The sequence below is a fragment of the Marmota marmota genome, unplaced genomic scaffold (genome assembly GCF_001458135.2).
Source record: "Marmota marmota marmota unplaced genomic scaffold, marMar, whole genome shotgun sequence".
Classification (NCBI taxonomy): Eukaryota; Metazoa; Chordata; class Mammalia; order Rodentia; family Sciuridae; genus Marmota; species Marmota marmota.
In genome coordinates this window covers 13,478,481-13,491,215 of record NW_026000211.1, presented here as the reverse complement: position 1 = coordinate 13,491,215, position 12,735 = coordinate 13,478,481, and the positions used below count along the sequence as shown (strand labels likewise).

The window sequence follows — 12,735 nt, the reverse complement described above, 5'->3', positions numbered from 1 at the left end:
CTTTGTATTTTTTATCTTGAGACAGGGTCTTGCTAGGTTGCCCAGACTAGCTGATCCTCCTGCCTCGCCTCCCAAGTAGCTGGGATTGCAGGTGTGTACCACTGTGCTCCAGCTACAGTGGATATTTTAAGATTAGCTTGCTTTATTTGAGGATATTATAAAAGCAGAAATAAGGAAACAAATTTGAACCTATCCAAGTTCAGGTAATTTTTTTTCTTTTTTAAATTTTTTTTTCATAAAGCAAGCCATCCTTTAGTTGACAATAATTATGGCATTCACATATTTTGTAGTTATGAGGCAATAGACTCATAACTCATGTAAGAGAAGACAGGACAAAAGCAAATACTAAGAATAGCTAATTCTTACTGAGTATATATAATGGGCTAGATTCTCTTTTAAGGATTTTACATGTATTTCTTGAGATCCTCTCAACATCCTATGAAATATCTATTCTTACCATCACCATCACAGATAAGGAATCTGAGACACAGATAAGTTAGGTAGCTTACCCAGAGTCACATATTTAGTAAATGATGAAGCTAGGATTCAAACCTGGGTGATCTGGTCCAGAGCTCATGCCCACAGATGTACAACTATTGATAAGGGAGGAAAAAGTTATAACCAACTATTTTAACATAAAATCAGGGAGATAGGAAAAACTAGTGAAGTCTCTCCAATGGCATGTCTTTCAAAATAGACCTAACTTGACTGAACTGGAAACTCTGTTTCTACCTAAATATCTACCTTTTAAATATTAGACTGTTGATAGAAATGCACACACATTCCCACACACAACTCTATAACTTTGCTCTGAATGGCATACTGATACGAACTCATTGCTTCACTACAAAGTAATAAATCACTATATATGTATTGCTGCATTTCAGTTTTTAGGCATCAACTTAAGAAAATGATGCCTGAGCAGGACCCCTAGCCTTTGAGACAGGGTCTTGCTAAGTTGCATGGCAAGTTGATCATTTGATGTCACCCAGTAGTTCTGAAATATTTTTATTCCATAACAACTTGCATCTTTTTATGAATTCTTCAAATCACTTTTTGCCCTTTTACACATATTTACACACTCAAGACTTATTGCAGTAATGTGTCTCTTGTTGCTAAAAGATATTAAAGTGTGTAAAGGAAACCAAAAACCTGAAAGTGTTCAGACCTATATATAACTTGTGTACACCATTTTCACAACCACAGAGTCCTGTAGAGTTCCAAGAGGCCTTTACAGACTATGGGATCTGCTGCCCTCCTCTACCACTGGGAGAAAAAATAGTGCAAACTATAACCTGTTATAGACTCTCTTATAATAGTAATAAAGTCCATATGTTCAATGCTTAAAAGGAAGAGCATTAAGTAGTGAGAATTGTTTTATTAGAACATAACCTCATTAGTAATGCTAAAACTGCTACACCACTATTAGAATTAAAATTCATGTAATGTTATGTTTATACATATTTTAGATGTTCACATATAAAATAAAATAAAACAAGCATATCACTTTGTAGGTCTGTCTGACTGTGGAAAGAAGGAGAGAGGGTGAGAAAGAGATGGAGAAGAATAAGATGAGAGTGAATTAGTAATACCAAGCTTGTCAAAAAAAGATATATGGGCGGCTGGGGCTATAGCTCAGTTGCAGAGCACTGGGTTCGATCCTCAGCACCGCATAAAAATAAACAAATAAAATGAAGGCATTCAGTCCATCTACAACTACAAAAAAAATTTTTTTAAACAATACATGGGATCTAGTAGATTCCCATCAATCAGTTGACATTTTTATTGTTACCAAATCATTTAACCTATTTTTACTGTTTTTTTTTCCAGAAGTCAGTATTTGCATATGGCACAAAATTCCATTATTTATTTTATTTTTTAATTTTATTTATTTATGTGTTTATTTTTTGGCAGTACTTGGGATTGAATCCATGGGCACTCTACCACTAAGCTACATCCCCAGTCCTTTTTTTTTTATTTTTTATTTTGTGACAGGGTCTTGTTAAGTTGCTGAGGCTGGCCTGAAACTTATGATCTCCCTGCCTCAGCCTCCTGAATCTCTGGGATTAAAGACGTGTGCCACTGTGCTCAGCGTATTAATTCTTAAGGCTAAGTTGTTGAGTGTTTGTAAGGAGATTAACTATTAAGTCCCAGCTACATATCCTAATTTATCCATTCCTTGATAATACTGGTCATATAACTTTTTACAGGTAATGAGACATAAAATGTTTTGCATTTGCATTGCTTTATATTTATAAAATTGAGGCATTACATTTTGTGAACAAATGTCTGTACCTTACCAAATTCATAGACAGTTTGTGGAGCAGCTCAGCTTCCAAACTTCAGAAATGAAACTGATGGATGGAGCAATCTGAAACTGCCTTCTCTGTTTCAGTGATCTCATGTTAGTATGTAACCCCCTACCTCTGGGCAGGCATAACTGCATGAGATTGCCTTTCTGGATTATGAAGGAGCAACCAATATGGACACAATGCTCTCTTTCTCAGGGAATGGTATTCAGTTTGATTTGGTTTTGTAGCAAGAAGAAAAAGGGTAATGCCCAATGATGAGATATGAGTGAAATTGGTAGTATGCTATACTGCCCTGGAGAATATGTTAGAAGTACCCTGCCCCTGGAATAAGCTTCATGTCTATCACTTAGGGACAGTTTACTAGTGGCCTTGCATTGAGCCAAAATTGATGTAGACAACTTGCTTCTTTGTTTTAGACCAGAAGCACATTGCTGCTAATGGTAATTATTTTTAAGAACGGCTGTTAATAAATTGAATCCTCAAGCATCAGGCCAGGAAGGAAAACAATAATGTCAAAGAATCGCTGCCTAGGATCACATTGACCCAAATCATTGTTAAATATACTGTTTATTTTCCAGTCTTTGATAATACATTCCAGTTTATAATCAGCTTCTCATGTTCTATTTTATTGCGCTTTTAATTCCCCGTGTGTATTAGGAGTAACTCTCTTGTAATGTTTATGTATGATCCTTTTTACAGCAGCAACCCAGCTCACAGATACTACCTGGCAACTGATCCAGTCACTGGAGATTTGTACGTTTCTGACACTAACACCCGCAGAATTTATCGCCCGAAGTCACTTACAGGAGCAAAAGACTTGACTAAAAATGCTGAAGTAGTTGCAGGAACAGGGGAGCAGTGCCTTCCATTTGACGAAGCCAGGTGTGGGGATGGAGGGAAGGCTGTGGAAGCAACACTCATGAGTCCCAAAGGTACTGACAGTTATCAATTTGAGGATTTCTTTTTATTTAAAAAAAAGTGAAAAATCCAGTTAGTGCCTGATTGTGTTTAATGCTGAGTCTAACATTTTACCTTTTACTGTGTCCTAGAAAGCTGTTTCACATCTAGTGTTTTTAAAAAACCGTTTAGCGTGAAACTGCTTGAGTCCTAAGTTGATTTTACAGTAAATATTAGGTTCTTGGCATTTTCTTTTTAATCATCAGACCACTTTTTCAACTTTTCAAAGAAAGAAGCAACTATTCTACATTATTCAGGTCACATCCTGTTAAACTTCAAGGGAGTGTCCAAATTCTTTCATTGTCCTGGAATTTCTTTGTCATGAATGAGTCCCAGGCTTCTTTAAAACCATCACTAAGCAACCCTATTAGCTCTCGCCCACTTCTGAGCTGTTAAACTTTTGTTTCTATGCCATGGGAAAAAACGCTTTTTGGAGGTAACAGAGACAAAAATTCTATGTGATGAAGGCTTTTGAGCCAGTCAGGATTGACTCCTTGTATTATGCCATTCATTACAATGTTTTTCTGGTTTGGGGGACTTATATTTTTTTCATGATAGCTAGTGACTATTATGTGAACAAGGACTGGAAAAAAGTACTTCTTGTACTGAATTATTCATAATAGCAAATTTCTTTGTAACAAGGTCATAAAAACACTAACCTTGGCTTAGATCTACTTTTGTTAAAAGAATATCATTACTATACATTGACTATCACAGAATTTGAACCTGTTTCTGTAATTTACAAACTACAAGGTTACTATAAACATTATAATTTTATACTTTATACATACAGGTACTATATATATGATTCATGTACTCAGTGGAGATTCTTACAAATTTGGACTTTTTCTTTATTGCATTTTAAATGTATTTCTATTGTAAATGCCTATGTTGGATTTCTGTGTGTGTGTGTGTGTGTGCATTGCCTTCTTTTGTTTTTGTTTTTATTGTTTTGTTTTGTTGGATTTTGGGGTTTGTTTGTTTGTTTGTTTGTACTGGGAATTGAATCCAGGGCCTCACTCATGCTAGGCAAGCACTCTACCACTAAGCTACATTCCCTGCTCTTTTATTTATTTGTGTGTTTCTGTGTGTGTGTTTATTAGTACATTATACGTATACATAATATTTGGGTTCATTTTGGCACAATTTTACAAACATGGATTATAATTTGCTTCAATTCAGTCCCCAGTATATTCCTTTTCCCTTCCCTCCTCCCTCTCCCTGTTCCATATCCTCTATTCTACTATTCTTCCTTTATTGATAGATTTTTTTTAATCACCAAACAATTCCATATACATATATGAATATACCATAATGAATTTCACCTTTATGTATATCTATTTTTAATGCTTTTGCAATTGACAGTCTTACTTGCTACCTATCACCCCTATTAACACTGGGATTAAATGTTGAGTTTAGTGATGGGCCTAAGAGTTTAATCAAAATTAATTCCTTTTCAAAAATGAGTAACTCTTACTTCTCTTGTATAAAGGAATGGCAGTTGATAAGAATGGATTAATCTACTTTGTTGATGGAACCATGATTAGGAAAGTTGATCAAAATGGAATCATATCAACTCTCCTGGGCTCTAACGATCTGACCTCAGCCAGACCTTTAACTTGTGACACTAGCATGCACATCAGCCAGGTAACTAAAATGTCATGCTGAATTTTTTATTTTCTTCTATGTGAGTTGATTTTCTGTGTCAGTAAGCTGTGATGACGCCAAATTAAACTGCATATATCATGTGTGGCAATAGTTAATGATAAAGCTGTTCCATTTAAATGTATCTAAGGAGCTAATAAAAAGTTATTTTTTCTATAATTCTTCATTTGATGAATTCAGTGAAATACAGAACAATTATCACAAAGAAATGCTAAGCATTTGTAATAAAATACCAGTAAAGTAGCAGCATGCAGATATTCCAAAAAGAACAAAACAGCTTAAATCTCTAATCTTTTGATTGCGTGGGATTCTTGAGTAATAGAGAAAACCCATTATGATTAGTCCCAAGGGACTTATATTTAGACTTAGGAACTTCATTCTTGGCCTGATTGAAAACACAATGGAATACTAATGTATTCATAACCTAGAAAGCCCTGACATTTGGCAGTTAGTATTGCTGTAAGGAACATATGTGTTCATATCTCAGCAATATCTGTTGACTCACTACACAGAAGTTTATTTGCCATTTGGCTCCAACTAGCAAATCTTTCAGTGTGTTGCATTTTTAAATAAAATGTTATTTCTTGCATTTGTTTCCACTCAAAAATTTTAGGTTTATTTTACTATGGCTATTGAAAAAACAATTTTACAACAGTTTATCAAATTAAGGTTAATTTCCCTGAATGGTCTAATTTACTCTTCTGGCAAATTAACTGTGGTGCAGTAACTGACTAACCAGACCATTTCTTTCTTTATTAAGGTTCGTCTGGAATGGCCCACTGACCTAGCCATTAACCCCATGGATAACTCCATTTATGTCCTGGATAATAATGTAGTTTTACAGATCACTGAAAATCGTCAAGTTCGCATTGCTGCTGGACGGCCCATGCACTGTCAGGTTCCTGGAGTGGAGTATCCTGTGGGGAAGCATGCAGTTCAGACGACACTGGAATCAGCCACTGCCATTGCTGTGTCCTATAGTGGGGTCCTGTACATTACAGAAACAGATGAGAAGAAAATTAACCGAATAAGGCAGGTCACAACAGATGGGGAAATCTCCTTAGTGGCTGGAATACCTTCAGAGTGTGACTGCAAAAATGATGCCAACTGTGACTGTTACCAGAGTGGAGATGGCTATGCCAAAGATGCCAAACTTAACGCTCCATCCTCCCTAGCCGCTTCTCCAGATGGTACACTGTATATTGCAGACCTAGGAAATATTCGGATCCGGGCTGTGTCGAAGAACAAGCCTTTACTTAACTCCATGAACTTTTATGAAGTTGCCTCTCCAACTGATCAAGAACTCTACATCTTTGACATCAATGGTACCCACCAGTATACTGTAAGTTTAGTCACTGGTGATTACCTGTACAACTTTAGCTACAGCAATGACAATGACATTACTGCTGTGACAGACAGCAACGGCAATACCCTCAGAATTCGACGGGATCCAAATAGGATGCCTGTTCGGGTGGTGTCTCCAGATAACCAAGTGATATGGTTGACAATAGGAACAAATGGGTGTTTGAAGAGCATGACTGCACAAGGACTAGAATTGGTTTTGTTTACTTACCATGGCAATAGTGGACTTTTAGCCACTAAAAGTGATGAAACCGGATGGACAACGTTTTTTGAGTAAGTATTGAAAATCCTATTCTGATTATAAAATACTATGCTATAATGATGTAATCTATAATAATAACAATATAATGTTAAGGGCCAGAGGGACCCATGTTCTTGAGGGCTTTGAGCTTCTATAATTTTTGGATCCCTCTTACAGAAAAAGAAGACAAAATTAGATGAGATACAAAATTAGATGCAGAGCCTTGAAAGGGATCCACACAAGCGAGGAGGCCCAAAGATCAAGTTTCATGTAGCTTGATGGTAAATTTACCTCTCCTTAGGGATTAACAGTTTGCTTCAGTATATTAGCAGCAAACCTTTCAGAAACAAACCACAGCTTTGGTTTTAGGCATAAATCCTTTGGGTTTGGATTTGCCCACTTGATAAAGCTGAGTTGGGAATTTTCGTTGAAGGAAAACTTTAAAATAATTTAAAATGAACTTCACTGATTATATCAGTACTATAGTGTTATGCTCATCAAAAGGAAGGACCTAACTTTTCATAATCAGTTATTATAGAAGCTAAACTGCACTTAAAAGAGCCTTACAACTAAATTCAAATCAGGAATGCTTGTCGCCATCTGAAAATGTATGAAAAGGTTGGAGACCTATTTAGCCAGGGAATTCTACTAAGTATGTAGAACAGTGGCCTAAGCAATATGTCATCCAAATAGTCACATTTTGTGAGGTAAGAGTGAAATCAAAATTAGTCATTGTATATTTTATGGCGTGTATACTTTGCAGTGAGTGTGTGTGTAAAATAATTTTCAATTGCATGTTCACTTGACTAACGTTGCACAAACCACGAGGGGAAATTAGATGTACAGAGATGGCATATTGACAAATGCAAAATAATCCTTGGAATGAATATTGAGGTCCTTAGTGGGATTTTTACAATGATATGCTGAAGTAAAAATATTTTCTCTAAGAGCACACCTCTAAAATTATAATAAAAGTCAGTAGGAAAAGTGATTCAATATACAAATATTTTCTGTACAACTTCTCTGGAATGGTTCTTATACATAAAGCCCAGTTCTCCTGTAGCTTGAATTGCTTTTCTTTTTTGACAGATTCCCTTTTAATAAAATGAATGTTACCCAGCAGCATGATTTTGTCAGAGGAACAAACCTTTTCAATTGAATTGCATTAAAATTCTGTTCTTAACATTCCTTTTGCTCATTTTAGGATCGCAATAGGAAAGGAATAAATTGGAAGTTAATGGAAAGCACTTCCTTTGCACTGCTTTCAAAGTGATAGCAGGCTACGTTGCCAAAGAGGCGAAAATGAGCATAGCAAAAGTGCTACCATCACATGAGACTGGCCAGGAGAGCTGCTCTGATTATAAGATCCTCAGGAAATGATGGTGGCATGGGTAGGGTTTCACTTAAGTTGAAAGCAGGAAGAAAAAATAGAGATATGTAAGTTTTTGGTACAGTCTAGGACTCAGTCCCTGCTCTGTGGGCCATTTTTGAATGTGTCCTTATTTGTTCCAGGAATTGACACTGCACAGAAGTTCATTATATGTATTACTGCTGACACGTGAATTTCTCACAGCAGACAGGATGATTTACTTAGGACCTACAAATGTGATCAAGCTAGGAAAGTTAGAGAAAGAGGTGCACTTCCTTGGTGGAGTTGACCTGGGAAAGTTTAAGCAAATTTGGATTTTTACTGCTTTTTACATGATAGTACACAAAGAAGACATATTTCTCTATTAAAAAAAAAATCTTCTGAGAATTTCAGTCATAGTCAGTAATCAGTAGATGGCTTACAGTAGGGGTTGATTGGCAAGCCAATCTTGTGAATATAATGGGAAAGCAATGTTTCAAAGATGAAGTTTTTAATTAATCAAAATACCTCCTAATCATGTTTTCACAAACTCATTACACATCATATTTCAAGTATATCTATTAAATGGAATAGCTAGATAAATTACAGGAAAAAATAATTACAAAGATATAATGTAAAGATTTCTAACAATTGTATGTTCATTTTTAAAAGTGCATGAAACTACAGCACTTAACATAAGGAATTTAGAATTAGCATGTCAAAATGATAAATGGTCCTTTTTTGTTGTTGTTATTTCATACATTATTACAATGCTTGTACCATGAAAGAGCAAGGGCCCACTTATTCTAAGGGTCAGAAACATTGAAACACGTGCAAAGGTAAGTGCACAAAAGAAAAGGGTGTGTCCTTGTGGGCAGGACCTCCAGAAGCCTGCTCTATATTCTCACACAGCAACAGGTTTTGTCTGTACATTTGAGGCTGTAGGTGGGCAGACTCAACCTGCTTCTCCTCATCAGAGCCATGGCCACAGAGTTTCCACTTACTGTATCCTGACTTGGACACATCACTGATGTGAACATCCTGATTGGGTAGTAGGACCTCTAAATCTCTGTCAGACTTGCTTTGTTGTAGTTACTGATGAGCTGGCAGGCTCCCATAATATAGCATGTCTCTGTAATGTTTCCCTTCATATTTTTGTAGTATGGTGTGTCTAATTTAGACTTACATAGGCACTTGGTAAGTCCATGAAGTATTTGAGAGGTTTGATAACAGCTAGAGTTTCACCAAAACATGAGGAGATTGAGCTCATTCTCTTTTAAACCATCTTTGGTAGGAATTATAGCAATTGTTTTATTGGCAACTGATAAGAACCTCAATTTGTGAATCAGATTTTCTTTTCCCCAGATACAACAATAAATTATCTTAGCTGCATTTGCTTGGAAAAATGTTTTCTGTTTTACTCCTGGAGGCCATATTTCTGAATAAAGTGTCATCAATATGAAATATTTTCTTGGGGGAGGAGGTTTAATTATTTGAATAACAAGATCAACTGAGGAAGTTTCCATTTGATAAAGAAAAAGAAAGTGAGCAAACATGTAATATTGGATAAAAAGAGGTTGTGAAAAAAAATCATGGTTCCCAATTGAAAAACACCTGTTTTCTATGACTTTCCCCACAGCAGTCCCTTGAGCTGATAGGTGCTTTGTAATGATCTTTCTGTATAAGTACCTTGCTCAGAGAAATTAAACTTTTCCATAGAAATTTCCATTTCTGTGTGAGCTTTCTAGCTAGCCTAGTACCTAAAAAGCTTTGAGATTAAAGCTTTCAGAGGATAGAAACAGATGGAAGAAGACCTCGAATTAAGGAATTTGCCTGCTGATAAAAATAGAATTGCCATAATTCCTGCCAAAGAAATTTTTAAAAAGAATAGCTCAAACTACTTACTTTACATGTTTCTGTTTTTAATTAATCATTAATTAGTTAATTAATTAATTAGTACAAACCTTAGTGTACCATTTGCATGCTGTCCATAGAGTACAAAAGGAAATGGGAAAGTATTTTATAAAATGCAAACTATTTCATCATCTTTGTGGTTCACAACTCCTGGAATGTTACCTTGCACATAGGACCCTCCCAATAGCTTTTAATAAAAAATTGGAGGGATAAGCCAAATAAGTAGATAGGTGAGTACTTATTTACAGAGAAATATCTGATAAAGCTTCAGCTCTGGCCAAGGCACCACTGAAAGAATATTATATAAACGTTCTTTTGCTCTCTGAGATAGTTCAGATCTCTACACTAATAGTTAATGCCAAAAATATTAACACTTCCCACTTCCGTGGTTGATCTTTTAATAGACTTACCCAATATTACCAGTTAGTCATCTTTTTCTTTATAAACTAAGAACTTCCTCAGTTGATCTTGTATTCAAATATTTAACCCTGCCCCCAGAAATAATTCATATTGATGGCACTTTATTTAGAAATATTGGTCTTAAGGAGTAAAAGAGAAAACATTTCCCATGCAAATTCAGTTAAAGTATTTTACTGTTGTACCTGGGAAAAGAAAACCTGATTTCCAGTGTAAGGTTCTTATCAGTCACCAATAAAATAGGTAGGTGATTCTTCAGGCTACAGAGATGACTTCTTCAGCAGGAGAACCTTCATTTCAAAAACTAAATTTGGCAATAATTTCTTTCAATGTTACGTAGAATTACTGTGTCCTATCATTATTCATTAGAGAAATGACTGATATTGTTAGACGTGGTATAAGAGGAAGAATACAGTAGGTGTCAGATGATTTGTAACTACATTCTGAAATCACTGAAACTAATACATCTCATGAGCTGAAAATTTTTATTATTGATTGTCTCTGACCTTCTCTTCCATTGACTTACTGAACAGTAGAAAGGAGTTCCAATTAGCTAAGGTGGTCCCTTTGTGTGGCAACACTGTGATAGCCTAGTTAAGGGTGTTAGTGTTGGGCTTTGTTCCATTCTGCTTTTCATACCACTTAAAACCAATTGCCACCATTATGATTCCTTATCTAAAAATAATCCCAAAGAAACCAAAAAGATCTCACCTGCTACAAATTTATTATTTAAAAAGTTCATACCCAAAATGAAACCACAGTTCTTACACTTGAATGCACACAAAAGCAAATCCAGTGTATTGAATTGAGCAATAGAATAAATTATTTACCAGTAAATGGCATTTCACAGTACTCTGCTTGCTTACCCACATAAAATACAAACCATTTGGGCATATCTGGAGGCTCTTCTGTCTGGTTAAAGGCGACAACATGAGAAAAAAGCTATGAATTCTGGCTGATATGTACAGGCACACCAGCAGGTTAGTGGCAATTTTTCTGTCTTGGGACTTTGAATATTTGGAGCCTGGTATTTGTGGAGCTGACTCTGTGATCTTCTGTGAGCTATATTCAGATTCACAGAGCAAATAAATGAGTTTCAGCTTTTACCCATTTATGTAGGTATATATGGGTCTCTAGCTTCTCATTTGGGTGCTTTATTGTCCCTCGTTCATGCTTTGCAATTTCGAATGAGCTTCTGAACCATTTCTTTATAATGAACTTAACTCTGTGCTCATGGCAAAACCGTGACTCCCACCAGCATCTATTCTGATACCCCAGGAGATGGGAAAAGGACCTCAAAGGAAGAAAGAGAGGCAGAGTAAATAGTAGCTGTGCTACCCTACTCCTAGGACACTTTCACATTCAAAACAGTGTACAGAAAACATAGGTGAGGTAGGAAAACTCACTAGACATTATTCCAAATTAGAAGAGATGTGTCCATTCTTGTTGACACTGAATCATGCTTAAATAGCCCAACATCTTTGCCATGCTGCGTTTCCTTCCCTATGGAGCTACTGATGTTAGAAGAGCTACGCAGGGAGCTTCCACAGGGCAAAACTGAGACCATAACCTCTCCTTTGAAAAGCTCCTGACATCCAACCCTAAAAACTCAAACACTGAAACCATGAGTCATTGTTCTTTCTGTCAAAAAACTGCATTAAAAACTAAGCCCCCATTTTATAAATATGTAGCTAAAAATGGCACTCAGTCACCTCCTTTTTTTCCTTGTTCTTTTTCTTTCTTTATGAAAGAAAACATTTAGGAAATTAGCAATGATCCATAAGAGATTTTTATCAGCAGATCACATAAAATCCTGGGAAAATTCTAAGGTTGATTTCTATTTTTTGATATTTTGTTTAATTGTTTAATAATTTTGCTTTAAATTTTTAACCAGAGTGTGTATTCCCAGAGACATCAGTGAAAAATGTTCAGGCAATCGAATAAAGTAGCTGCCATACGTTTCAAACATTAACCCAAGTACTATTAAGGCCATATTTTTAGTAGTATTGATTTATTCCAAGTCCCTTCTGCATTGTAATTTTTAAAAATAGTAAGTTCTGTCCAGGTTTCTGAGGAGAAAAGTGGGGAAATTGTATATCATTCAGATTACTTGAAAAATCCCAGAAGAGAAAGAAAAACAGATAAGCAGATTTTCTCCATATATCAGCTGTGTCCTTGAAATGTATCAATAATTGCAAGGCTACATTAACTCTTTCATTGTGTTGTGTTTCACAAATTAATGTTCTAGATGTGCTAAATTGCTCCATAATGGTCCAAAAGTGAGTAAATGCAGCTTTCAAGTGTCACATTCCCTCTTTAAACTAATTATGTAATTGTCTAAATTAGATAAATCCTCTGATAGCCTCCTGTCTATATCACCAGCTTCCCTTCCAAAGTGATTATCAAGTGATTTACCCTAAGACTAAGTTATATACATTAGCCACTTTAATAAATAGTTTGAGAAGAAAGCAAGAAATCCACACCATGACAACCAGCACAAGAGAACTTTCTATATATAT

General features: G+C 35.7%; 1 protein-coding gene across 5 annotated transcripts in view; it reads left to right on the top strand.

Annotated features, from left to right (window-relative positions):
• Nucleotides 1-12,735, top strand: part of Tenm3 (teneurin transmembrane protein 3) — a 2,471,519-nt gene that overhangs the window by 2,424,391 nt on the left and 34,393 nt on the right. For all 5 annotated transcript variants that reach the window (XM_048791931.1, XM_048791932.1, XM_048791930.1 and 2 more), the window contains 3 exons: nt 3,012-3,244; nt 4,762-4,916; nt 5,695-6,569. In XM_048791931.1, the coding sequence (XP_048647888.1) occupies nt 3,012-3,244; nt 4,762-4,916; nt 5,695-6,569 (1,263 nt within the window). The remainder of the gene's footprint in view (nt 1-3,011; nt 3,245-4,761; nt 4,917-5,694; nt 6,570-12,735) is intronic.